This window comes from Moschus berezovskii, chromosome 4 (genome assembly GCF_049115385.1).
Source record: "Moschus berezovskii isolate FMDL1 chromosome 4, NW_MosBer_1.0, whole genome shotgun sequence".
NCBI classification, from domain to species: Eukaryota; Metazoa; Chordata; class Mammalia; order Artiodactyla; family Moschidae; genus Moschus; species Moschus berezovskii.
In genome coordinates, this window is record NC_142463.1 from 41,567,172 (window position 1) to 41,593,219 (window position 26,048).

At 41.0% G+C, this 26,048-nt stretch overlaps 1 protein-coding gene across 1 annotated transcript in view; it reads left to right on the forward strand.

The window, feature by feature from the left end:
- Nucleotides 1-26,048, forward strand: part of DNAJC6 (DnaJ heat shock protein family (Hsp40) member C6) — a 180,763-nt gene that overhangs the window by 147,606 nt on the left and 7,109 nt on the right. Inside the window, exons 12-16 of the mRNA XM_055403312.2 lie at nt 2,831-3,265; nt 7,316-7,450; nt 14,832-14,900; nt 15,905-16,024; nt 23,867-24,130. Of these exons, the coding sequence (XP_055259287.2) occupies nt 2,831-3,265; nt 7,316-7,450; nt 14,832-14,900; nt 15,905-16,024; nt 23,867-24,130 (1,023 nt within the window). The remainder of the gene's footprint in view (nt 1-2,830; nt 3,266-7,315; nt 7,451-14,831; nt 14,901-15,904; nt 16,025-23,866; nt 24,131-26,048) is intronic.

Consider the following 26,048-nt stretch of genomic DNA (forward strand, 5'->3'; position numbering starts at 1 on the left):
CAAAGACCGCCTCTTCAATAAATGGTGCTGGGGAAACTGGACAGCTACATGTAAAAGAATGAAATTAGAACACTTCCTCACACCATACACAAAGATAAACTCAAAATCGATTAAAGACCTAAATGTAAGACGAGAAACTATAAAACTCTTAAGAGGAAAACATAGGCAGAACACTGGATGACATAAATCAAAGCAAGATCCTCTATGACCCACCTCCTAGAGTAATGGAAATAAAAACAAAAGTAAATAAGTGGGACCTGATTAAACTTAAAAGCTTTGGCACAGCAAAGGAAACTATAAACAAGGTGAAAAGACAACCCTCAGAATGGGAGAAAATAACAGCAAATGAAACAACTGACAAAGGATTAATTTCCAAAATATACAAGCAGTTCATGCCAGAAAAACAACCCAATCAAAAAGTGGGAAAAATATCTAAACAGACATTTCTCCAAAGAAGACATACAGATGTCTAACAAACACGTGAAAAAATGCTCAACATCACTCATTATTAGAGAAATGCATATCAAAATTACAATGAGATATCACCTCACACCAGTCAGAATGGCCATCATCAAAAAGTCTGCAAACAATAGATGTTGGAGAGGGTGTGGAGAAGGAACGCTCTTGCACTGTTGGTGGGAATGTAAATTGATACAGCCACTATGGAAGATGGTGTGGAGATTCCTTAAAAAACTAGGAATAAAACCACCATCAGTTCAGTTCAGTTGCTCAGTCGTGTCCGACTCTCCGTGATCCCATGAATCACAGCACGCCAGACCTCCCTGTCCATCACCAACTCCCAGAGTTCACTCAAACTCATGTCCATCGAGTCGGTGATGCCATCCAGCCATCTCATTCTCTGTCATCCCCGTCTCCTCCCACCCCCAATCCCTCCCAGCATCAGAGTCTTTTCCAATGAGTCAACTCTTTGCATGAGTTGGCCAAAGTATTAGAGTTTCAGCTTCAGCATCAGTCCTTCCAATGAACACCCAGGATTGATCTCCTTTAGAATGGACTGGTTGGACCTCCTTGCAGTCCAAGGGACTCTCAAGAGTCTTCTCCAGCACCACAGTTCAAAAGCATCAATTCTTCGGCGATCAGCTTTCTTCACAGTCCAACTCTCACATCCACCATATGACCCAGCAATTCCACTCCTAGGCATATACCCTGAGGTAACCAAAATTGAAAAAGACCACATGTATCCTAATGTTCACTGCAGCACTATTTACAATAGCAAGAACATGGAAGCAACCTAGATGTCCATCGACAGATGAATGGATAAAGAATTTGTGGTACATATACACAATGGAATATTACTCGGGCCATAAAAAGGAACCCATCTGAATCAGTTCTGATGAGATGGTTGAACCTAAAACCTATTATACAGAGTGAAGTGAGTCAGAAAGTTAAATATCATATTCTAAGCACATATACAGACTCTAGAAAAACGGTACTGAAGAATTTATTTATGGGGCAGCAGTGGAGAAACAGACATAGAGAACAGACTTGTGGACGTGGGGAGAGGGGAGGAGAGGGTGACATATACGGAAAAGGTAACATGGAAACTTACATTACCATATGTAAAATGGATAGCCAACGTGAATTTGCTGTGTGGCGCAGGAAACTCAAACAGGGGCTCTGTATCAACCTAGAAGGGTGGAATGGGGAGGGAGATGGGAGGGAGGTTCAAAAGGGAGGGGATATACGCATACCTATGGCTGATACATGTTGAAGTTTGACCGAAAACAACAGAATTATGTAAAGCAATTACCCTTCAATAAAAAAAGAAAAAGAAAAAAAATGTGTGCAGTGAAACATAACTCATAGCCCTGAGTGAAATCAATGAAGACATTTATGAGTAACTTTCACGTCAGTTGCAGTCAGATTTTTCCACAAATGTAGGGAAACCTTTAGTTTTTCACAGCTTTTTGCATTTTAGAACTGGGGAGGAGGGATATGGATTTGCACTTGGTTTGGAACAGGGATCTACCCAGCAGTAGATGAAGTTCCATAGGGCCATGTGCCCCAAGGAGGGCCTGGAATGTCACTCACCAGCCTCTCCATTCCTTCCCCAGAAGAAAGGAATTTCCTGCTGGAAATCTTTCCTGCTGCCCATTTTATGCTGAAAGTAGCTCCTCCCAGTTGGTGTAAGGGCCATCCTTAAACCAGAGCCATTCCCTCTGGGCACTTATTAGGCATGGAGTTCACTTCTGCTCCAGACTGTGGGAGAAAGACCCTGCTTTTGGCTGCAGGTCATTTGGAGAAAAAAAAAAAAAAAAAAACCATGAGAGGAGGCAGCAAGGACTAGGAGACAATGTTTTGTTTTTTTCAAAGCACCTAGGATAGTGCTGGGAAGAATAAGAGCATGGTGATAGTAGTAATTTTAAAAATAAGAAAAACCACTTAAGTACTACTTACTATTGATCTGAGCACTTTCCATCTCGAATTGCATATAATTTTCACAACACTCAATGGGAGCTAGGTTCTATTTACTACTCCCATTTTGCAGAGGGAAAAACCAAGGCACAGAGAAGTAAAGCCACCTTCTCAGTGTCACAGAGCCAGTAAGTAGCAGAGATGAGGTTCAAACTTGGGCTGATTCTAGAGTTTTTGGTCTTCACACCTATGCTATATTCCTCTCAAATGCTCATCAGATAGTAATTGAATGTTATGTGAAATATATCAAGTTTTCCATCAGTAAGAGCCTAAAAGCATTGCTTTTTCCAGGCTGCTCTTTCTATCTTTCTGAAGTTAAGTGTGTAGACCCTAACAAAAAGCAGTAATTCTGTGGCTGGTGACTGACTGTTTCTGGCATACTGGCCTTCCTTAGATCAGAAATCAGAGAAGTCATTCTGCGAGGAGGACCACGCTGCCCTAGTGAATCAGGAGAGTGAGCAGTCAGATGATGAACTTCTGACGCTGTCCAGCCCACATGGCAATGCCAATGGTGACAAACCTCATGGAGCCAGGAAGCCCAGCAAAAAGCAGCAGGAGCCAGCTGCCCCTGCACCCTCTGAGGATGTGGATCTTCTGGGTCTAGAAGGGTCTGCAGTGAGTAAGAACTTCTCTTCGCCGGCGGCTCCTCCCTCCAATTCCGAACTTCTGAGTGACCTGTTCGGGGGTGGAGGTGCAGCCGGTCCCGTCCAGTCTGGACAGTCAGGAGTGGATGATGTGTTTCACCCGAGTGGGCCTACATCCACCCAGTCGACACCACGCCGATCTGCCACCTCCACCTCTGCATCTCCAACACTGAGAGTAGCAGAAGGTAATTGTTTCTATATTACGTTGTATCTCTCAGTATTGAATTATAACTTTTGGGCCAAGCAGGTTGAATAGAACTTTCCTCATAATCTAGACTTCTCTGATCTCCCTAAAAGTCTCCAGAAGGTCTGTATCAGTCAGTGGGAACCACAAGAGGAAATAGAAACACTGTCCATTTTGGTAGGACAGTCTAAGAAAGAATATTTGAATTTGTCACCCTTACTTTAATTTTTTTTTTAAGGCTTCAGTCCCTCAGCTGCTTTACTTATTTCTGCTTGGAGGTGTAGATTGATGAATTGTTATTAATAATAACAGCAGTTATTTGTGGGGTACTTACTATTTGTCAAACATGGAATTTAACACCAGCCATGAATTCAGTCTTTATAAAAACACAGTAAATAAGGTGCTATTGTTATCTCCATTTTCTAGTTGAGGAAACAGAGGCTTAGAGTCAAATTAGTAATGTACTTTTATATAGCGAGTCCCCGGGCCCAAAACTAGGCCATTTGACACCCAAGCTTTCCCTCAGTTTTCCTGTAATGCCTTCTTGGAACTGTAGTTTTCTGAATACACTTTTGCTGTGCAGAGAAGCACTTAGTTAATTTAAGATATATTTAAGGGACTCCTGCCAGCAGCATGGCTGATGGAGTGGAGCAGTTGGTGCCAGATACAGAGTTTGAGCCGCATGAGACTCAGTCAGCTTCACTCCACTCATTGCCATAGACTCAACCCTTCTTGTGGCTGGCCATCCACAATTTTTTGACGTTTGCAAGACAGTAGAATTGGGTAAGCAGAAGTCCATTGTAGCTTTTAAAGAACCAGCTGTCCTTGTTGCTGCACCATTAACCAAGATGACATCGTTAGGAAGAGATTCCATTAGGAAGAGGAAAGGAGAATGTCTCAACTCTCCAGGAAGGTGATAACCTTTAGATACTCGCATTCCCAAGCTCATCCTTCAGTTCTCAGAAGGCTTTGACTGGTCTCAATTTGCGGTAGTTCGACTGGAGCCATTCTTTACAAGAGTGAGTTTCAGAATCACTGCAGATGTTGTAGGACTGTAGATGCTGAGGCTCAAGCTCCTGCTTTAGTTATTGTGGAGCCAGAGTGTGAAGCCAGGTGCCCTGAATCCCAGGATGTTTGCTTTACACGTCAGCAGTTCTTAGTCATCAAAATGAGCAGAAGCTCTGCCAGGAAAAGGAGTCCCCAAGATCCAAGATAGCAGAGTAGTCGATGGTCACGTTAAGATTTTTATTTATTTATTTATTTTTAGCTGCATTGAGTCTTTGTTGCCGCACACAGGCTTTCTCTAGTTGTGGCAAACAGGGAGAGGACTTCTTTCATTGTGGTGTGCAGGCTTCTCCTTGCCCGCAGGAGGCTTCTCTTATTGCGGAGCACGGGCTCTGGGTGCAGAGGTTTCAGTTGTTGCAGCACATGGGCTCAGTAGTTGTGGCACACTGGCTTAGTTGCTCCAGGCATGTGGAATCTTCCCAGACCAGGGATCTAACCTGTGTCCCTTGCATCGGCAGGCAGATTCTTACCCACTGTACCACCAGGGAAGTTCAGTGGTCACATTTTTAAGAACATGACCCTTGTGTGACTTTCAGTGATTTAATTCATTGTAGTCCCAGGTAGATAGTTGTACTCTAGCATCATAGCTAGAGGGGGCCTTTCAGACATTAGTTAAATCCGTGCCTCAGGTTACAGACAATGAAATTGAGGCCAGATATATATTAACTGACTTGTCAAAGGATACACAACTGAGTAGTGCCCACTTAGACCTGGGACACAAGTATTCTGTCCTCCAGAAGGAAGCAGAAGGAACTTGAGGCCAGAGTTAAAGGCTTGGATTTGAATGCCAGGACTGAAACTTACCTATCTGTGTAGCCTTATTAGAAAAAACCTTGACCTTCTTCGTTGTAAAATGGAAAATACTCACCTATTAGCAAGGTCCTAAAGACTAAATTTTAGCTCTTGTCTTGTGTTGGCAAGCTCACTTTTAGTTATTTGAGAGTGCATAGCATGTTAGTCACTCAGGCATGTCTGGCTCTTTAGACATGTCTGGCTCTATAGCCTGTCAGGCTTCTCCATCCATGGGATTTTCCAAGCAAGAATACTGGAATGGGTGACCATTTCCTTCTTCAGAGGATCTTCCAAACCCAGGGATAGAACCCGGGTCTCCCACATTGCAGGCAGACTAACATCTGAGCTACCAGGGATGCCTAATTTAACATAGGTTGGTATTAAAAGTGTTCCAAGTAATAATGAGAAGATTTTAGCATTCTCTACTGGTGGACGTCAAAGTTAGGTATCCGCTTGCAGGTATTCTGTAAATCTCAGTATTCTCATTTTATAGAAGGGATAAACTTTGGTTAATATTAAATGAGTTAAATGATACACATCATGTAATAGAGTGCCTAATATATAGTTGATTCATTGCTGCTATGTAAGGCTAATCTACTGCCCAGCAGATATTAGGAGAGCATTATGCCAATGACGTCGTAGCTGAATACATTTTAAATCATATCCCTCCCTGGGTTTTGAGAGTGGGGTTTATTCATTAACTCATTTGACTGTAGTTATTTATTCCTAGAATAGGTCACTCCTACTCCAGGAAGCAGTCAGCCCATTAGCTTGATACCTACAAATTAGGAAGTGACATCTCATTATAGGGAGCTAATTCCCTTGCCCATTAATGCAAAATTAAAGTCCGGTTATATGTATGCCACTCTGTGTCGTTTTCATCACATTTATCTCATGTCTGTGAAGAATGTGAGATGCCTTTGGGAAATTCCTGGAATTTGAAGTCCGAAAACTTGAACATGAGTCCAGTCTTATAATTTACTTGATATTGGACAAGAAACTTGGCTCTCTGAACCTCAGTTTTATTGTCTGTAGAATGAAAATGATGTCAGTTCTGTCTGACAGCTGACAGGATCAGCTGATGTATTCTTTATGAAAGGCAACATAAACCCTAAAGAAATGATGCAATATTAAGTTACTGCATTGTTGGGCTTCCCTGATGGCTCAGTGGTTAAGAATTCTCCTGCCAATGCAGGAGACATGGGTTTGATCCCTGGTCTGGGAAGATCCCACATGCCACAAAGCAGCTAAGCACGTGTGCCACAACTGTTGAGCCTGTGCTCTAGAGCCCAGGAATCGCAACTACTGAGCCCATACGCTGCAACTATTGAAGCCCACGTGCCCTCCACAACAAGTGCAGCCACTGTAATGAGAAGCCCAGGCACCATAACAAGAGAAAGGCCTGCACAGCAGTGAAGATCCAACATACTCAAAATAAATAAAAATTAAAAAATACTATTATCGTGTTGTTGCTGGAAACCTCAGCTGCCACTTTGTTGTAGCTTTCTTGGTTCATTCACAAACTTTTTTGCATTTTACTACATCTGCACCTAGTTTCTAGCAAGTGTAAGCGAGCAATGTTTTGAAAGCATTTTGTTTCATAGAACATAAGGTGTGATGAGAGCTCAGTTTTTGTCACACTCATTTTCTTTTCTTTTTAACTTTCAATGTGCCAGGACCACTAAAAACACAAAACTAAACAAAACCTGATAAGTGAGGTTTTCTACTGTTCACCTTAATAGCAAACCTCCTCGTGCCTGGCGTTTGTTCACTAATTCACTGAATATGATCACAGTTCATTCATTGATCATCTCTTGTGGTCCAGGCTGTAGTTTCACCACTTAGCTATTAATCTATAAACTTGCTTGATTTATTTCATGTTATTAAGATGCCCAAAGGCCCACAGGGCCCTTGTTTATAGAGTTTTGGTTCATCCTACAGGTAAATCAGGAGTTCTTCCTTTGTCCTCAAAGAAGGGGTTATTCACATGTAGTCAGAAATCCTTGGGCTTCGTTGTTAACCCTGAAGGAAGTTTTAAGGATAGGATGGGCCTGTGGAGTAGCCCATGAGGCAGGCATCATCCTGACTTTTCAAGTATTTGGCCTAGGGCCTTGTAAGAGTGACAGCTGTCTAATATTTATTGAATGACTGAACCCTTAGGACAAAGAAACACCTTTTTCCTGTTGTTTTCTAGGTGCCACCTTTGACCCATTCGGAGCACCTTCTAAACCATCAGGTCAAGATTTGCTGGGTTCTTTTTTGAACACAGCCAGTGCTTCCAGTGACCCCTTTCTTCAGCCTACGAGGAGTCCTTCTCCTACAGTGCATGGTAAGGAAGTATTTATGCTGTGTTTAGTGGGACAGGATTCCCTACAAGCCGTCAGTAGGTGTTCAGATATAAAAACATCTTGTAGGCAGGGTTTTGTTTGGCTTTTGTTTTTGAAAAGCTACATATCTCTTGAAAATTAGCAATTCATGTTAACATATTAAAAGCTCTGCAATGTTTTACAGTGAAGAAGCCTGCTTAACTTTGTTTTACTCAGCTTCCCTAAAATTTAATTTGGTAATTATGTTTTGCGTTAGAGCTACATGCACAAACTGTATAGGGCACCATCAATTGTAGGGCATATCTTTATTTTACGTACTGTCACTTTTAGTTGATTGGAAGATGCTTACTAGTTAAAGTCTTTGAACTATGAAAAAATATGTGTCTTAAGTCAATAAAATGTAATATGATGAGCTTTCCACAAAATTAGTATTCCTCGGAACAGTTTAGAATACAATATCCTGATATATTAAACTAGTTCTAAGATGAAACCACTAACCACAGTCAACTGTAGAGCACTTAAAATGTGCCAGTCTGATTTGAGACATACTCTAAGTGTAAAGTGCATACCAGAATTCAAAACTTAGTGCAAAAAAAAGCAATGTAACATGTCTTATTAATATTTTTATATTAGTCATTTAATATAATATTTTGAATATATTAGGTTAAATAAAATGTTATATTGATATTAATTTTACCAGTGTCTTTTTACCTTTTTTAATGTGACTACTAGAAAAATTTTAAATTACACAAGGCCCACATTATATTTCTAAGTTAGAGACAGACTGTGTGGGAAGAATCCTAATCACATCCATTTGTAAGAGCAGAAAGGTATCACTTCGGTAACACTGATTAAAACTGAAGGTCTTCAGTGAAGGATATATGGCTTTGAGCTGGAGAAATGAAGCTCCTTCTTGATGCTGAAGGATGCTGAACATCTGTGGCCTAGACTTAGAGGACAGTGTATTTATTGTTGAAGGCCCCCTGAGCCCCTCTGGGGAACACAGTTTAGTGATCAGCTTGACTTCATGGGAGCTATGCAGATGCAAAAGGAAATTGAGTTGTACAACACTGGTCAAACTGTAATGACCAAAAATGAGAAAGCAGTCCAGGAACAAACTTAGGGGTGATTTCCTATTGCCCTTAAATCTCAAACTATTTGAAGTGGGTCCACAGGACGGTATGCAAGAAATTCACCTCTGACCCTTGTGCAGTGCTCACTTAAAAGAATCTCTGGATTGGAAGTTGGCTACCCCAAGAGGAAAGATGCAGGGTGATAGGTTGAAGCTGTTGTTTTTGTTCACTTATTTAAAATGTAGGTTATGTCATTGCTGTCCTCGCAGTGGCTCCATGCTTCACTCAGCATGGAAGCCAAAGTCATTGAGATGGCCTTGGTCGGCCCTCTGTGCTCTAATACCCAGGGCAGTGACCTCCTTCCCCACTTGCTCCCTCTGCTCATTTCATTCCAGTCACATGGCCTCTCCACCGTTGCACTGGCTGTCCTCTATTCCCCAGACCACGGCATGGCTAATTCCTTTGCCTCTTTTATCTTTGCTCAGCAGTCACCTTCTCTGTGGGGTCTCCTCTGACTGCTCTGTTTCACATGGAAATGTATCCTCCTGTTTATCTTTCCCCACTAGAACATGAGTTCAGAGGCAGAGACTTTTGTTAGTTTTGTTTATGAATGCTTTCCTAGGGCCTAGAAGATCTATATGATGTGTTGTATTAACTACCTGTCTTTCCATATAAAATGAATTATCATTTTTTCCTATATAAATCTCTTTGATGCATACTGATAATATTAATAAGGTTATCTATTTTCCTGACTTTAATGCTTTGAATTTACTGTTTTCATATGAGTACCACCTTTTATGTCCCATGGGTATGGATGTTCATACTTCAGCATGGCAGTACTGGACTTGGTTCTCTCTTGTGAGCTGGCTAGAAGATGTTTATCCCTCAGTTTCAGCCAGTTAGAACTCTCTTGTTTTGTGGCTGTGCTGCTTATTTTGATCTGTGCGATGCTAGTGTGTGAAAGAATTTTCCACTGTCTTTGATGAGAAGGGAATTAGTCCATTGTTAGTGGGTCAGTTGCATCCTCTTCATATATAGATGAGACTCAGGTGTCAGTTTGGGAGGTCAGATTGCCCACCTCCAGTTTCTACAAGGCACTATCCATCTCTTCTGAAAATCAAGAAATGTTGCCTTCAAGTTCTATAAATATTTATTGAACGTTTTCTCTGAAGAGAATAATTATTTGGGGCTTAATCTGAGAAGAAAAACTGAACAAGTAACCACAATAAAAAGCTAAGTAGAACTTTAAAATACTGGGTATTATCTTTTCATTTGTTTATTCCTTTCTCTCCAGCAGATTTTAAATTTCTTGAAGATAGGCACTGTGTCCTTTAGCTCTCTGTTCCCTGATGGTGCCTTGTGTGTGGTAGGTTTGTGGGTTAGATTAGTAATAAGGTTGAAGTACTAATTCCTAGTTCTGCATCCTAGTTGGGTGTAAGACTAAGGTCAGAGTTTAAAGGAAGTCAAACAGCAGAAGTTAGCAAAATTATCTAGTTTCCACCTCAGTTTTCATGGATTACTGTGGAAAAAGAGAAGGGAAAACTGACAGGAAAGAATTGTTATTTCTGATAATGGAATATTCTATTTAACTCAATTGGTTCATACTAAGGAAATGAAACAGGCTTGATATAAGGCTTGATAAGGCTGGCTTGGTGCCTTGAAGATCCTTTCGGTGGTGATATGTGTTCAGTTCAGTTCAGTTCAGTCGCTCAGTCGTGTCCGACTCTCTGAGACCCCATGAATCACAGCACGCCAGGCCTCCCTGTCCATCACCAACTCCCGGAGTTCACTCAAACTCATGTCCACAGAGTCGGTGATGCCATCCAGCCATCTCATTCTCTGTCGTCCCCTTCTCCTCCCGCCCCCAACCTTTCCCAGCATCAGAGTCTTTTCCAGTGAGTCAACTTGTCGCATGAGGTGGCCAAAATATTGGAGTTTCAGCTTTAGCATCAGTCCTTCCAATGAACACCCAGGATTGATCTCCTTTAGAATGGACTGGTTGGATCTCCTTGCAGTCCAAGGGACTCTCAAGAGTCTTCTCCAACACCACAGTTCAAAAGCATCAATTCTTCGGCGATCAGCTTTCTTCACAGTCCAACTCTCACATCCATACATGACCACGGGAAAAACCATAGCCTTGACTAGATGGACCTTTGTTGGCAAAGTAATGTCTCTGCTTTTTAATATGCTGTCTAGGTTGGTCATAACTTTCCTTCCAAGAAGTAAGCGTCTTTTAATTTCATGGCTGCAATCAGCATCTGCAGTGATTTTGGAGCCCCCAAAAATAAAGTCTGACACTGTTTCCACTGTTTTTCCATCTATTTCCCATGAAGTGATGGGACCAGATGCCATGATCTTTGTTTTCTGAATGTTGAGCTTCAAGCCAACCTTTTCACTCTCCTCTTTCACTTTCATCAAGAGGCTTTTGAGTTCCTCTTCACTTTCTGCCATAAGGGTAGTGTCATCTGCATATCTGAGGTTATTGATATTTCTCCCGGCAATCTTGATTCCAGCTTGTGCTTCTTCCAGCCCAGCGTTCCTCATGATGTACTCTGCATAGAAGTTAAATAAGCAGGGTGACAATATACAGCCTTGACGTACTCCTTTTCCTATTTGGAACCAGTTTGTTGTTCCATGTCCAGTTCTGACTGTTGCTTCCTGACCTGTATGCAGGTTTCTCAAGAGGCAGGTCAGGTGGTCTGGTATTCCCATCTCTTTCAGAATGTTCCACAGTTTATTGTGATCCACACAGTCAAAGGCTTTGGCATAGTCAATGAAGCAGAAATAGATGTTTTTCTGGAACTCTCTTGCTTTCTCCATGATCCAGCGGATGTTGGCAATTTGATCTCTGGTGCCTCTGCCTTTTCTAAAACCTGTTTGAACATCTGGGAGTTCACGGTTCACATATTGCTGAAGCCTGGCTTGGAGAATTTTGAGCATGACTTTACTAGCATGTGAGATGAGAGCAACTGTGCGGTAGTTTGAGCATTCTTTGCCATTGCCTTTCTTTGGGATTGGAATGAAGACTGACCTTTTCCAGTCCTGTGGCCACTGCTGAGTTTTCCAAATTTGCTGGCATATTGAGTGCAGCACTTTCACAGCATCATCTTTCAGGATTTGAAATAGCTCCACTGGAATTCCATCACCTCCACTAGCTTTGTTCGTAGTGATGCTTTCTAAGGCCCGCTTGACTTCACATTCCAAGATGTCTGGCTCTAGGTCAGTGATCATGTTATCGTGACTATCTTGGTCGTGAAGATCTTTTTTGTACAGTTCTTCTGTGTATTCTTGCCACCTCTTCTTAATATCTTCTGCTTCTGTTAGGTCCATACCATTTCTTAAATCCTACTTGCAGTGTTATTTTAGTATTTGCATTGTATTCTTTGACTTAATGAACAGAACCTAGAAGAGTCTTAGAAAGTTCTTTCTTATGGCATCCTGTTTCTTGTTTGGATTTAACAGATGCAGAAAAAGTTTACCAATGTGTACTCTAATGTACCTGATTATATTTAACTGAACATTTCTTTTAAATTCTCCACTTGAAACTTTAGGAAGGGTCAGTCAGTTCAGTCGCTCAGTTGTGTCTGACTCTTTCTTACCCCATGGACTGCAGCATGCCAGGCTTCCCTGTCTTTCACTAACTCCTGGAGCTTGCTCAAATCACATGTCCATCAAGTTCGGTGATGCCATCCAACCACCTCACCCTTTGTCGTTGCCTTCTCTGCCTGCCTTCAACCTTTCCCAGCATCAGAGTCTTTTCCAATAAGTCAGTTCTTTGCATCAGGTGGCCAAAGTTTTGGAGTTTCAGCTTCAGAATCAGTCCTTCCAATGAATATTCAGGACTGATTTCCTTTAGGATGGACGGGTTGGATCTCCTTGCAGTACAAGGGACTCTCAAGAGTCTTCTCCAACACCACAGTTCAAAAGCATCAATTCTTTGGCACTCAGCTTTCTTTATAGTCCAACTCTCACATCCATATATGACCACTGGAAAAACCATAACTTTGACTAGATGGACCTTTAGTGGCAAGGTAATGTCTATTCTTTTTAATGTGCTGTCTAGGTTGGTCATATCTTTTCTTCCAAGGAGTAAGAATCTTTTAATTTCATGGCTGCAGTCACTATCTGCAGTGATTTTGGAGCCCAAGAAGATGAAGTCTGTCACTTCTTTCATTGTTTCCCCATCTATTTGCCATGAAGTGATGGGACCAGATGCCATGATTTTAGTTTTTTGAATGTTGAGCTTTGAGCCAGCTTTTTCTTTCAATTTATTGCTTTCTGCCATAAGAGTGGTGTCATCTGTGTATCTGAGGTTATTGATATTTTTCCTGGCAGTCTTGATTCTAGCTTGTGCTTCATCCAGCCCAGCATTTTGCATGATGTGCTCTGCATATAAGTTAAATAAGCAGGGTGACAACATATAGCCTTGATGTACTCCTTTCCCAACTTTGAACCAGTCTGTCATTCCATGTCCAGTTCTAACTGTTGCTTCTTGTCCTGCATGCAGATTTCTCAGAAGACAGGTAAGGTGATCTGGTATTCCTATCTGTTTCATAATTTCCGCAGTTTTTTTGTGAGGCACACAGTCAAAGGTTTTGGTGTAGTCAATGAAGTAGAAGTAGATGTTTTTCTGGAACTCTCTTGCTTTTTCGATGATTTGATGGATGTTGGCAATTTTATCTCTGGTTCCTCTGCCTAAATGCAGCTTGAACATATGAAGTTCACTGTTCAGGTACTGTTGAAGCCTGGCTTGGAGAATTTTGAGCATAACTTTGCTAGCATGTGAAATGAGTGCAATTGTGCAGTAGTTTGAACATTCTTTCGCATTGCCTTTCTTTGGGATTGGAGAAAACTGACCTTTTCCAGTCCTGTGGCCACTCTGCTGAGTTTTCCAAACTTGCTGGCATGTTGAGTGCAACACTTTCACAGCATCATCTTTTAGGATTTGAAATAGCTCAACTGGAATTTCATCACCTCCACTAGCTTTGTTCATAGTGATGTTTCCTCAGGCCCACTTGACTTCACATTCCAGGATGTCTGGCTCTAGGTGGGTGATCACACTGTCATGGTTATCTGGGTCAGGAAGATCTTTTTTGTATAGTTCTTCTGTGTATTCTTGCCACCTCTGCTTAGTATCTTCTTCTTCTGTTGGGTCCATACCATTTTCTGTCCTTTATTGAGCCCATCTTTGCTTGAAATGTTCCTTTGGTATCTCTAATTTTCTTGAAGAGATCTCTAGTCTTTCCCATTATATTGTTTCCCTCTATTTCTTTGCATTGATCACTGGATGGCTTTCTTATCTCTCCTTGCTGTTCTTTGGAACTCTGCATTCAAATGGGTATATCTTTCTTTTTCTCCTTTGCCTTTCACTTGTCTTCTTTTCTCAGCTAGCTGTTTGTAATGCCTTCTCAGACAACCATTTTGCTTTTTTGCATTTATTTTTCTTGGGGATGGTCGCGATTACTGCCTCCTGTACAATGTCATGAACCCCTGTCCATAGTTCTTCAGGCACTCTATCAGATGTAATCCCTTGACCTCCCTTGAGAGGAGTCAGAATAATCTATTTTGAAGCTGTAGTGAGTTTGTTGTTTTAGTGACAGTGGATACATCTCTGACACCAGTGTGGTGGATGGTATCCAGTCAGTTCCTAGTAAGTGTTCTGATTGACTCATATTCCCTGTTAATGTCCCAGCAGAGGAGAAAAAAACAAAAAAAAAATTTAATTTTTATTCATTTTTTAATGCAAATGACGTTTGTTATTGGGGTATAACCAATTAACAATGTTGTGATAGTTTCAGGTGAATAGTGAAGGAACTCAGCCATACATATACATGTATCCATTCTCCCCCAGATGAGAAAACAAAATTTTTGTTCTAAGTTGCTCATGCAGTTTACGCCCGCTTAAGGCAAATTGAGTCTGACTTTCATTTCACCTTTTTTTTTTATTGCCTACTGTCTTTGTGTTAAGGGTAGAGGTGGGACACTTGCAGATGAATACTTGCTTTCACAGTGTACTGGAGACAGATATATGCACAGTTATAATTCAAAGTGCACCTTTGGAGGTAAAATAAAGGCAAACCAAGGAAGTAACAGAGACAAACAGTACATGGCTTCCACCAGTGCTCGTATACGTAAGTACAGAAGAAGGCAGAAAATATGAACATTGCGGAGCGTGGAGAGAGCTCAGAGGGAGAGTAGAGCCACATGAGACACGGGCACAGCGCAAGAGGGAGAACGTTTCCTCTTGTGAACTGAGAACAGTGGGTCTGAGCTATTTTGTCCTGATTCTTTTTCTTCTCCTCGTTTGCAGCTTCTAGTACCCCTGCTGTGAACATTCAGCCAGATGTTTCAGGAGGCTGGGACTGGCATACCAAACCAGGTAAAGATCGGCAGATGAAGTTTGTGCCGCATAACTGGTCGCTGAAGCATAATCCTTCACCCAAGGTGAAGTGAGTACTTGCAGAGCGTTGGCCCCACTTATGGAAGTTGCTAAAGGTTCCCAATCTGAGGAAGCTTTTCACATTGCCTTTGATGACGTAGTAGTGCTGCATGTCATATGATACTTAATTTTTCTAACTCTCAATTTGCTAAATGTCTGCCTTGACAGTAGAGTTAGACAGATCTGGGTATACATCTAACTCAACCATTTAGAAGCTCTTGAATTTTTTTTACCAGTCTGAACTTCAGCTTTCTTATCTGTAATTCATAATTCTTGTCCCACACAGTTTAAGTGAAATTACCTACATGAAATTTTCTGGCATAGAGTAGGTGGTGCATAATCTGAATGGTTTTCTCTCTTAGAGAGAATTTGTTTTAGATCTGATTTTGTCTGCAGTAAATAAATTCTCTTTCTTATGGCTAGTATTGTATTTTTTGAGAGCCATCTTGTGTGATTATTTTTCTGACACAGTGCAAGTGACACACACACACGCACACACACTGTATACCTATCACAGCAACTTTCTAAAGCAGTTGCTATTTCCTTATGTAACCAACGAGAAAAGATCGACACTCAAGAGAAATTAAGCAACATGTCAAAGGTCACTCAGCTAGGAAGTGGCAGAACCAGAATTCAGCTCTGACTCATCTCATAGGAAATCCCATAGGAAAGAATGGAGTCAGGTGACATGAGGTAAGCACCAGACATAATGGTTTAGAGGAGTGGCTAGGAAATGACTTATACCTTTTCTGTTCCCTGTCCTTGCTTCAGGTCACTACTCACTTAAATTAGGGAAATGGGGGTCTAGCAACTTCTAACATATTTGCAAACCTTGTCCTAATTTGCCCTTAGAGATGAGGTGAGAAGTAGCTCTGAATTTCTGAACTTCAGAATTCAGCCTCAGACAACTAACTTATTTGCAATGACCTTCTTATTTTTTTCAGGAGGTTTTGGAATGGGAAGCAAGTCAGCTGCCACCAGCCCAACAGGCTCCTCGCACGGTACTCCCACCCATCAAAACAAACCCCAGACTCTGGACCCTTTTGCTGACCTTGGGACATTAGGTATACACATAACAAATGAAGATACATACTTGCTTTTGGGTACAAAGCCTCAAATCTAAATCTTTGGTGTTAAAATAAGCTGTAGTGTTTACCTGGGATCTAAAATAATCTGTATTTTTAAGCTGTATTCTAAAACCTAAAACTGTCTTTTTAGAAAAGGAAACAGGCTTCAAATACTGGGTTGGCGCTAACCCCTGTTGATGCTTTTCTTCAATAACTGAGTTTGGAGTAGTAGTGTAAATAAAGTTAGAACTTCTGGGAGCATCTGAAAATAGAGTTTGACTGCACTGAAAGTAATGAATATGTAGGGAAACAGTGAGGGACAAGGGTGGTCAGATAGAGCTGTGCCACGAAGGGCCAGCTGTGTGCAGGTCTCATTCTGAAGTTGCCGGTGAGATCCTCACACTGTGTCCCTCTTCTTTCCATGGACCACAGTCCTCTCTGGTCAGTTTGTAAACTTCCAGACAGAAAATAGACTCTCTGGAGAGTATTTCTAAAGAGTTTTTTCATCAGATGTCAATTACTATTATTATTATAGGATAAGTGTTTTATGAGCAAGTAATTTTGGAAACACTGGGTTCAGTGGACTTCAATTAAGTGTTTTATGAACAAGTAGTTTTGGAAACACCAGCTTCAGTGGACTTTTATTATTGCAGAAACTCCTGAGAATCGGGGCTCATGGTGATGCTCCCTAGTGAGGGGTACAGTGTGCAAGGTTCTGTTTTACCAAGAAATCTTTCTTCAAGGTGTAGTTGATTGGACTAGTGTGTTTTGAAACTTTTCCCTCCTCCTTTTCCATCCTCCTCCATGAAGTGCAGAGTTGTTAAATAAGGGTGAGGTAGCCCTGACACAAAGGTTTAAATAAGCCAACTTGATAGTTTAGTTTCCCCAAAAGGCCTCCAGAAGCATTTAGAGCTGAATTATCTACAGGGAATGAGAACATGCTACCATTTTATTTTTTGCTAGTAGTTATGTTAGAATCTTGACCTTTCCTTTTATATCATTTAGATCTTTTTTCCTTTTAAGAACTTCTCAAAATTATTTTCCTTTTTGTATCTTAAAGTTCAAATTTTAGAATAATAACATTCTATAAAACAGGCAAAGTTCTGTTTCAAATAAAATCTTTTCAGTGTTCATTTTTTACCCATTTATTCATCCCACAATTATTTATTAAGTGCCTTCTGTGTTCTAACATTGTTTTAGTGAAAACCAACCAGCCAAACTAACAAAACCAAACCAAATTCCTTCTTCTTAAAGTTTACATTCTAGAAGGGGAAACAAACATTAATTGAATAAATATACAGTATAATGTCAACTAATAAAAACAACTAATGGTTAGTTGGACATTTTACTCTGTACCAGGCTCTATTTTAAGTGCTTTACATATATCATTTCATTTAATCTTCCCAATATTTTTTGAAGTAGAAACTATTATAATCCTCATTTTACAGATGAAGAAATGGACATGGAAGTTTAAGGAACATGCCCAAATCACAAGGTTTCAACACCATGAAGTCTAGGTCTGTGGCTTGCACTGTAACCCCATGAAGAGTCCTGTGAAAAAAATAAGGCAGAAAGTGATGGTGCATGGGGGATGGGCCAGGGTGTTGTTTTAAGTATCAAGTGGTTAGGGAAGGGCCTTACTGAATAGGTGACCTTTATAAGAAGTTCTTTTAAAAAAGTCAGCATCATGTCTTGCATCTAGTTGTCATGTCCTTTTAGACACCTTTAACCTGGAATCATTCCTCAACCTTTTATGACATTGATATTTGAAGCGTACAGGCCAGTTGCCAAAGTCTTGATTTGTTAACTTTGATCCCTTGGTTAAGGTGATGTCTGCCAGGTTTCCTTCCCCGTGAAGTTACCATTTTTCCCTTCAGTAATTAATGAGTAATCTGGAGAGATAATTTGAGATTATCCAGTTCTCCATCTGACTTTTTACCCGGTGGTTTTAGCATTCATTGGTGACTCTTGCCTAAAGCAGTTATTACCATGACATCTGCAAAACTGTGATTTTCTGATTCCCTTCTTCTTTCTGTATATGTTAATTGGCATTTCATTCTAAGGAAGAATCTCCTGTCTCTCGCTCTCCCATCCCCTTCCTTCCTTTCTGACTCCCTCCATCTCTCACGTCATAACGGACTAATAGATTCTTTTTTGACTCAGTTGATTATCATCTATTAGTGTTATTATTTAATGTTCACATGGTCCCACATTTGATTTGTGAAAGCTCCTTTCTTCTGACTTCTATATTGTTTTCACTTGATTCCATCATTTTTGAGAACTTTCTTTATGGCACAAGGTGTCCTAGGCTTCTCTTGAACTTTTTACATGCCTGTCCTATAATCAGGCATTTCTGAGAAATCTCATTCCTTTTTGTGGGGAATGGTATTTAGAAACCAAAATCTCTGCTATAAGTATGTTTTTTTACTCTGGGATGGGTGTCACTGCTCTGTCTTCCAGGAGATGGAGATAGGTGATCAGTGGATATTAACACATAATTTAATCCCATCCACTGCCACAGGGTCTTCCTTGCCTTCCCCTGTTCCACATCTGTATTTTCCATTTCCTTGGATCTCAACAACATTAATAGACAACAAAAATAGTTTTAGAATAGCTGCATCTTTATTACCACAACAACATACCTACTTGGAGGAGTTCAAGAGTGGTGGTTATTTTTTTCTGCCACGCCTCATAGCTTGCAGGACTTTTCCCAACCAGGGATTGAACCCGGGCCACCACAGTGACAGCCATGAATCCTAACCACAAGGCACCAGGGAAATTCAAAAATATTTTTTTGAAGAGTTACTTGTTTTTGAAATGCAATAATTCTTAAAAACTGCTGGGGAAACTAGTTTCCTAAATTGCCTCATTTTCAAGTCACATAATTTAGGAAAGGTAAGTGATTTTCCTGAAACTGTATAGCGAATGAGTATATAAGCAAGGGCTACTTAAACACACTAAAATTTTTGACTGCTAGCCATTGCTTTAGAGTAAAAATTAAACTTCTAAGTTATATAGCTACAATTAAAATAAGATAGCATGCTTCTCCTTTAGGTATTTTCACACTGAACAATTCTGATACAAACACCATAGTTATTCCCCTAGATATTCAGATTTAATTAGTTTGGTTGTGGCTTGGGTACAGAGAATTTTTAAAGCTCCCCAAGTGAGTCTAATGCATAGCCAAGTTTGACAACCGCTGCTTTTGCTTTTAATGAGAATAGCTGTGGGCTCTGGGTTTAGCTACTGCTTTATATTTCTGTCAGTTCTCTGCTTCAGTGGCTTTAAAAATTAGAATTGCTAACCAGTCTAAAAAGTGTTTAGAAAAGTATTCTGAAAGGGTAGACATCAGAAAGCCCTGCAATGTGGATGAGCATCTTGAGATCAGAGCAGCATCTGCGATTTCACCACTGTATCTGCAGCCTCACGTGGAGAAGATGCTCAATAGTGTATTATAAATGAACAAATAAATGACAAAGCGGTGGGAACATGGAAGAACTTTTTAAGTTTGTCAGGTCTTTCTGTAGTTACTGAATTTTTAAATAATAAGCATAATATATTCAGAAAGAAGATTGTAAGCATCCTTAAAATAAAAGATGAAATTCCCAACCTAAGGTATTTTGATGTGCTATTGGCAGAGGAGCCCAAAGGCTCACAAAGAAGGGCTTCACAACAGGGGTGATGCCAGCCTGTAGTGTGCAACAGTGTCATTCCCTTTTTCTATTACCAAGTATTTATTGAGCCTTTATGGTGTATGGGTACATGCTGGGAATATGAATTTGCATTATTTTAAAATAATGCCTCTTATTTGCTTAGTTCAGGAATTGTGAAGAGCTTTCACATAGTCACTGTGCCTTTATGGTATTTCTGCGATGTAGACATAGTTCTGATTTTACAGGTGATAACACTGAGGTTAAGGAGATAAGTTTTTCATTGAACTTCGGAAGAGTGAGGATTCTCCATAGACTGTTTTCGGCTATATTCCCAGTGCACTTTGTCTGGTACTTCGTTGTTGTTGTTTAGTTGCTAGGTTGTGTCTGACCCTTTGCGACCTCAGGGACTGCAGCATGCCAGGCTCCCCTGTCCTTGACTATTTCCCAGAGTTTGCTCAAACTCGTGTCCATTGAGACAATGATGCCATCCAACCATCTCACCCTCTGTTGTCCCCTTCTCCTCCTGCCCTCAATCTTTCCCAGCATCTGGGTCTTTTCCAATGAATTGGCTTTTTGCATCAGGTGCCCAAAGTGTTGAAGCTTCAGTTTCAGCATCCATCCTTCCAATGAATATTCAGGGTTGATTTCTTTTAGGATTAACTGGTTTGATCTCCTTGCAGTCCAAGAGACTCTTAAGAGCCTTCTCCAGCACCACAGTTCAAAAGCATTAATTCTTTGGCACTCAACCTTCCTTATGGTTCAACTGTCACATCTATACATGACTACTGGAAAAAACCATAGCTTTGACTATACGGACCTTTGTTGGCAAAGTGATGTCCTTGCTTTTTTAATATACTATCTAGGTTTGTCATAGCTGTTCTTCCAAGGAGCAAGTGTCTTTTAATTTCTTTATAATTTCTTAGCTGTACTTATCATCCTCAGTGATTTTGGAGCCAAGAAAATCTTTTTTCTTTCTGGTACTTAGTTCAGTTCAGTTCAGTCGCTCAGTCGTGTCTGACTCTCCGCGACCCCATGAATCACAGCACGCCAGTAATGCTCAACAAATACTGATGAATGAATATATGAACGAATGAATAAATAAGTGATTGTAAGAATGAATGCATGAATGTGTGATGGAGCAGAGACAGATTGATTCCACGTCTGCTGGTCATAACACAGCATTCCCAGTGGGAATGGGAAGAGGAAGCCAGATCAGACCAGAGGAACAATGTTGATAGAAAGAAGAGACAGTAAGTGAGGGATGAGCTGTAGTAAAAGACTCAGAGATTTGGGGAGGAATTTGAGATTATGGATGCAGGAAATGAACATGACATGTGGAGACCGGAAGCTCATAGTCAAGTCCAAGTTCCATTAATTAGATGTGTGACCATAAGCCTATAAGTATACCAAGTATACCTCCTTGATTTCCTCATCTTTAAAGTGGGGCCAGACTGTGGAAAATGGTATGGACATTTCTCAAAAAACTGAAAATAGAACTACCATATGACCTAGCAATTCCACTCTTGGGTATACATCTGGAAGAAAACCCCACTAATTTGAAAAGATACGTGCACCCCAATTATCATTGAAACATTATTTACAATTACCAAGATATGGAAGTGACCAAGCGTCCATCAGCAGAGGAGTGGTAAAAGAGGATATGGTATATAGTAATATACACAGTCCAACTCTCACATCCGTACATGACCACGGGAAAAACCATAGCCTTGACTAGACGGACCTTTGTTGGCAAAGTAATGTCTCTGCTTTTTAATATGCTATCAAGGTTGGTCATAACTTTCCTTCCAAGGAGTAAGCGTCTTTTAATTTCATGGCTGCAATCAGCATCTGCAGTGATTTTGGAGCCCAAAAAAATAAAGTCTGACACTGTTTCCACTGTTTTTCCATCTATTTCCCATGAAGTGATGGGACCAGATGCCATGATCTTTTCTGAATGTTTTCTGAATGTTGAGCTTCAAGCCAATCTTTTCACTCTCCTCTTTCACTTTCATCAAGAGGCTTTTGAGTTCCTCTTCACTTTCTGCCATAAGGGTAGTGTCATCTGCATATCTGAGATTATTGATATTTCTCCCAGCAATCTTGATTCCAGCTTGTGCTTCTTCCAGCCCAGCGTTCCTCATGATATACTCTGCATAGAAGTTAAATAAGCAAGGTGACAATATACAGCCTTGATGTACTCCTTTTCCTATTTGGAACCAGTCTGTTGTTCCATGTCCAGTTCTGACTGTTGCTTCCTGACCTGCATACAGGTTTCTCAAGAGGCAGGTCAGGTGGTCTGGTATTCCCATCTCTTTCAGAATGTTCCACAGTTTATCGTGATCCACACAGTCAAAGGCTTTGACATAGTCAATGAAGCAGAAATAGATGCTCTTCTGGAACTCTCTTGCTTTCTCCATGATCCAGCGGATGTTGGCAATTTGATCTCTGGTGCCTCTGCCTTTTCTAAAAGGTGTTGGAGAAGACTCTTGTGAGTCCCTTGTACTGCAAGGAGATCCAACCAGTCTATTCTAAGGAAGATCGATCCTGGTTGTTCATTGGAAGGACTGATGCTAAAGCTGAAACTGCAATACTTTGGCCACCTCATGCGACGAGTTGACTCACTGGAAAAGACTCTGATGCTGGGAAAGGTTTTGGGCGGGAGGAGAAGGGGACAACCAAGAATGAGATGGCTGGATGGCATCACTGACTCCGTGGACATGAGTTTGAGTGAACTCCGGGAGTTGGTGATGGACAGGGAGGCCTGGCGTGGTGTGATTCATGGGGTCGCGGAGAGTCGGACACGACTGAGCGACTGAACTAATATACACAGTGGAATACTACTCAGTCATAAAAAGAACAAAATTTTTGCCATTAATAGCAACATGGGTGGATTTGGAGGGCATTATGCTAAACGATGTATGTCAGAGAGAGAAAGACAAATACTGTATGATATCATTTATATGTGGAACCTGAAAAATACAAGAAATATAGCAGATAAGAATCAGACTCACAGATATAGAGAACAAGTTAGACCTTACCAGTGGGGAGTAGGGGGAGGGCAATAGAGGGGTGAGGAAATGGGAGGTACAACATTATTGGGTTTAAGATAGGCTCAGGGATGTACTGTAAGACACTGGGAATATAGCCAAGATTTTGTAATATCTAAATGGAAAGTAACCTTTATAAATTGTATAAAAATGAAAAAATAAATGGTAATTTTGACAAAGAAAAATAAAGTGGAACCAGTAATACTACCTATTTCCTAAGGGTGTTGTATAGATTAAAGGCAGTAATAGTCATAAATATATTTTGTAAATTCCAAAAGAGCTATGTAAATGTTATTTTATTATCACTGTTGCTTTGGTATTGGTGCCTGAAAGGGTTCCTGGAGATCACCTCTTCTTCAAACACGAGTCACAGCTGGTCTTCATATTTTGGGAAAAGCCCAGCATTAATGCAGTGAGTACTTAAAAGTTAGGAGTTACAGAGTCAGGATTCTACTTAAATTCCCAGGACAGAGTAATGTCATTTTTTAAAGCTTGAATAAGATTCTTTACCCTGTTCAGTGTCGTCAGAGTGTTAGCTATGTTTACTCTCCTGCAATGAAGTGCAAGTAGTGTGAAACTGAAACCTATTTATGAAATTTTAGAACACCATTGTTTACTCGTGGGCACTAACCATGCTGGTATTTATGACAGTGAGTAATCCTGATCGTTGAAGTTTAAGTAGCAGCTTCACAAGTGAACGTATTTTTGTTTTATTCCCTGTTCGTGTCATTTGATAGTTTTTGCTCAAGTTAAGAAATAGAATCTTCTGAGAGGGTGGGAAGGAGGGCTGCAATGGCATAGTGGAAGAGCCAGGGCTCTTCTTGGAGTCCGACGTGGATGCAGTTCCCAGTTCTTCCACTTTCTGGCTGTGTGACTTTCAGAAAATCGCTTAACTATTCTGAGCTTCAGTTTGTTTATCAGAAGGAAAAATGGAACTGTTAATACATACCTAAAAATGTCATTGTGAGGATTAAAGGAAAATATATGAATGCAATTTATTTAGCTATTAGGAAGGCTCATTATGCCACTAGTCAAGGGAGGTTCCACTGAAGTCACTGTAAACAGTGACCTGGGACACAGGAGTTAGAGGCTACTCACAACAGCATTACCTTCTTTCTCTCTTTCTGTTTCTACTGTAGGTGGTTCTTCATTTGCCAGCAAACCTTCCACACCAACTGGATTGGGTGGTGGATTTCCACCTCTCAGCTCGCCACAGAAAGCATCTCCCCAGCCCATGGGTGGGGGGTGGCAGCAGGGAGGGGGCTACAACTGGCAGCAGACACAGCCCAAGCCACAGTCCAGCATGCCCCACTCCTCTCCCCAGAACCGGCCCAACTACAACGTGAGCTTCTCATCCATGCCTGGGGGCCAGAGTGAACGTGGGAAAGGAGCAGCTAATTTGGGTAAGGAAGATGGTATGGGGCCTGGCTAGAGGGCACCCAGAGGTATGCATGTCTGAAGAAGGAGACAGGAAATCTGGCAGTTTCTGAGGCAGTCTTTGAATTGTAATGACACAGCATGATCCCTCCCAGTGTTGTGCCTGGAGCTCCTAGGTTTATCATTCTCCGAACACACTGTGGTTTTGTGAGCACTGGCTCACCTGTCTCTCTCCCCACTGAGACCAAATGGTGGGCAGGGACTGGATCTTTTTTTGCCGCATTAGCATTAGCACGTAGCAGGACACTAGACAGGTAGGAGGCACTGAAGGAGCATTGAATGGAGGTGAGTGGAGGGATGGATGGATCTTGAAGCTGTCATCCCTTTGGAAGAGGGGGTGGAAGACGAAAGTTGGAAACATTTCAAGCACTGTGTTCACATTTTCCCTTGGATCCCAGTTAGAGGAGTAGACATGTCTTGGACATTTGGTCTTGATTGTGCTCTGGTTGGGGGATGTTCCTGAGCTCATTGGGTTTCCTGTGATGGTTTTTCCCTCTCTTCTGAGAAGAAAGTTAAAGGAACACAAAGTGTCCCAAAAGCTAAAGCTGGAAGATAACTCTGGATGGGATTCTTTCTTTTTTCAAATGAGGTTCTTGAAAGCAAGTAAAAAATAATATATTTTCATAGAAGGGATGGTTACATTTGAATTTTCTAAAAGGCCTGTAATGATATGTTTTACGTCTCAGTTGATTTCATTATACCCAAGAATGGAATGTATAGGGATATGATGAGGAAACAGGCCTTTCCATGGAACATGGGAAAGGAAATTCTCTACTTTTCCTCGTAGCTTTAGCTGACATCTTTTGAAGGCTTATTATATGTCAGGTGCTATTCTAAGCAGTTTTCACATATTATTTCATATAATCTTCAAACACTTGTTGTAGACAGAAATCAATAATTTTCTTAGTCCATACAGCTTCTCAGTGACAGAGCCAAGATCTACCAGGACAGTGTGACTCTAGAGCCCCTACCATTCACCACCACACTCTGCTTCTCATGATATTTACATAACAAGGAGTCTTTTTTTAGGACTTTGTAACATCGTGTTTATTTTTTGGTTAGCAGTGGATATTCTCTGGTAATTCCGTAGAGTCATTTGGCTTCCCCTCTGTTTTTATTTTGAGTAGATGTGGGGTGAGTGTCCAATCAGTAAATATTTATGGAGTATCTTCAGTGTAGAAAGCATTGGGGATACAGCTGCGAACAAGACAGACAAAATCCCTTATCTTTGAGTGTGTGTGTGTGTGTGTGTGTGTGTGTAAGACAGTGTAAGTTCAGAATGCTTGACAGTATAGGGACGGCAGGTGGGTTTCAAGTGAGACAGCAGCTTTGGTTGAAGGTATGGACTGAATGGACTCTTGTGTTGTGGTTCTGTTCTAACAGCAAACATTTAATCGCCAGGCACTGTTTTGAGCACTTAAAAATATTTGACTCACCAATTTTCACACAACCTTATGAGATAAGTCATATTATTAACACCACGCCTGGTTGACAGATGAGGACACTGAGGCAGGAAGACGGTAAGGAACTTGTCCCAAGGTCACATTGCTAATAAAGGCAGAGCTGGAATTCAAACCTGGGTGTCTGTCTCCAGAGCTCTTGCCGTTTGCTACTGCCATGCTAGGTGGCTTTTCCAAGCAGATTCATAAAGATTGTGAGACCAAAACCAGACTTAGGGGAAAAGAGCTCTGTGATGGACTAAAAGTGTCAGCTGAGTGTGGGCAGGAAAGCAGCAGTGTGCATGCATTTCAAGTACCAAAACCCAGGTCGTAGGCCCATCACTGATGCTAGCTAGTTGTATGACTGGGGCCTGAGGTGGGGAGGGAGTAGTGGGTAGAATCATGACTATCCTCATCTGTGAAAGGATGGAACGGTGGACATGGA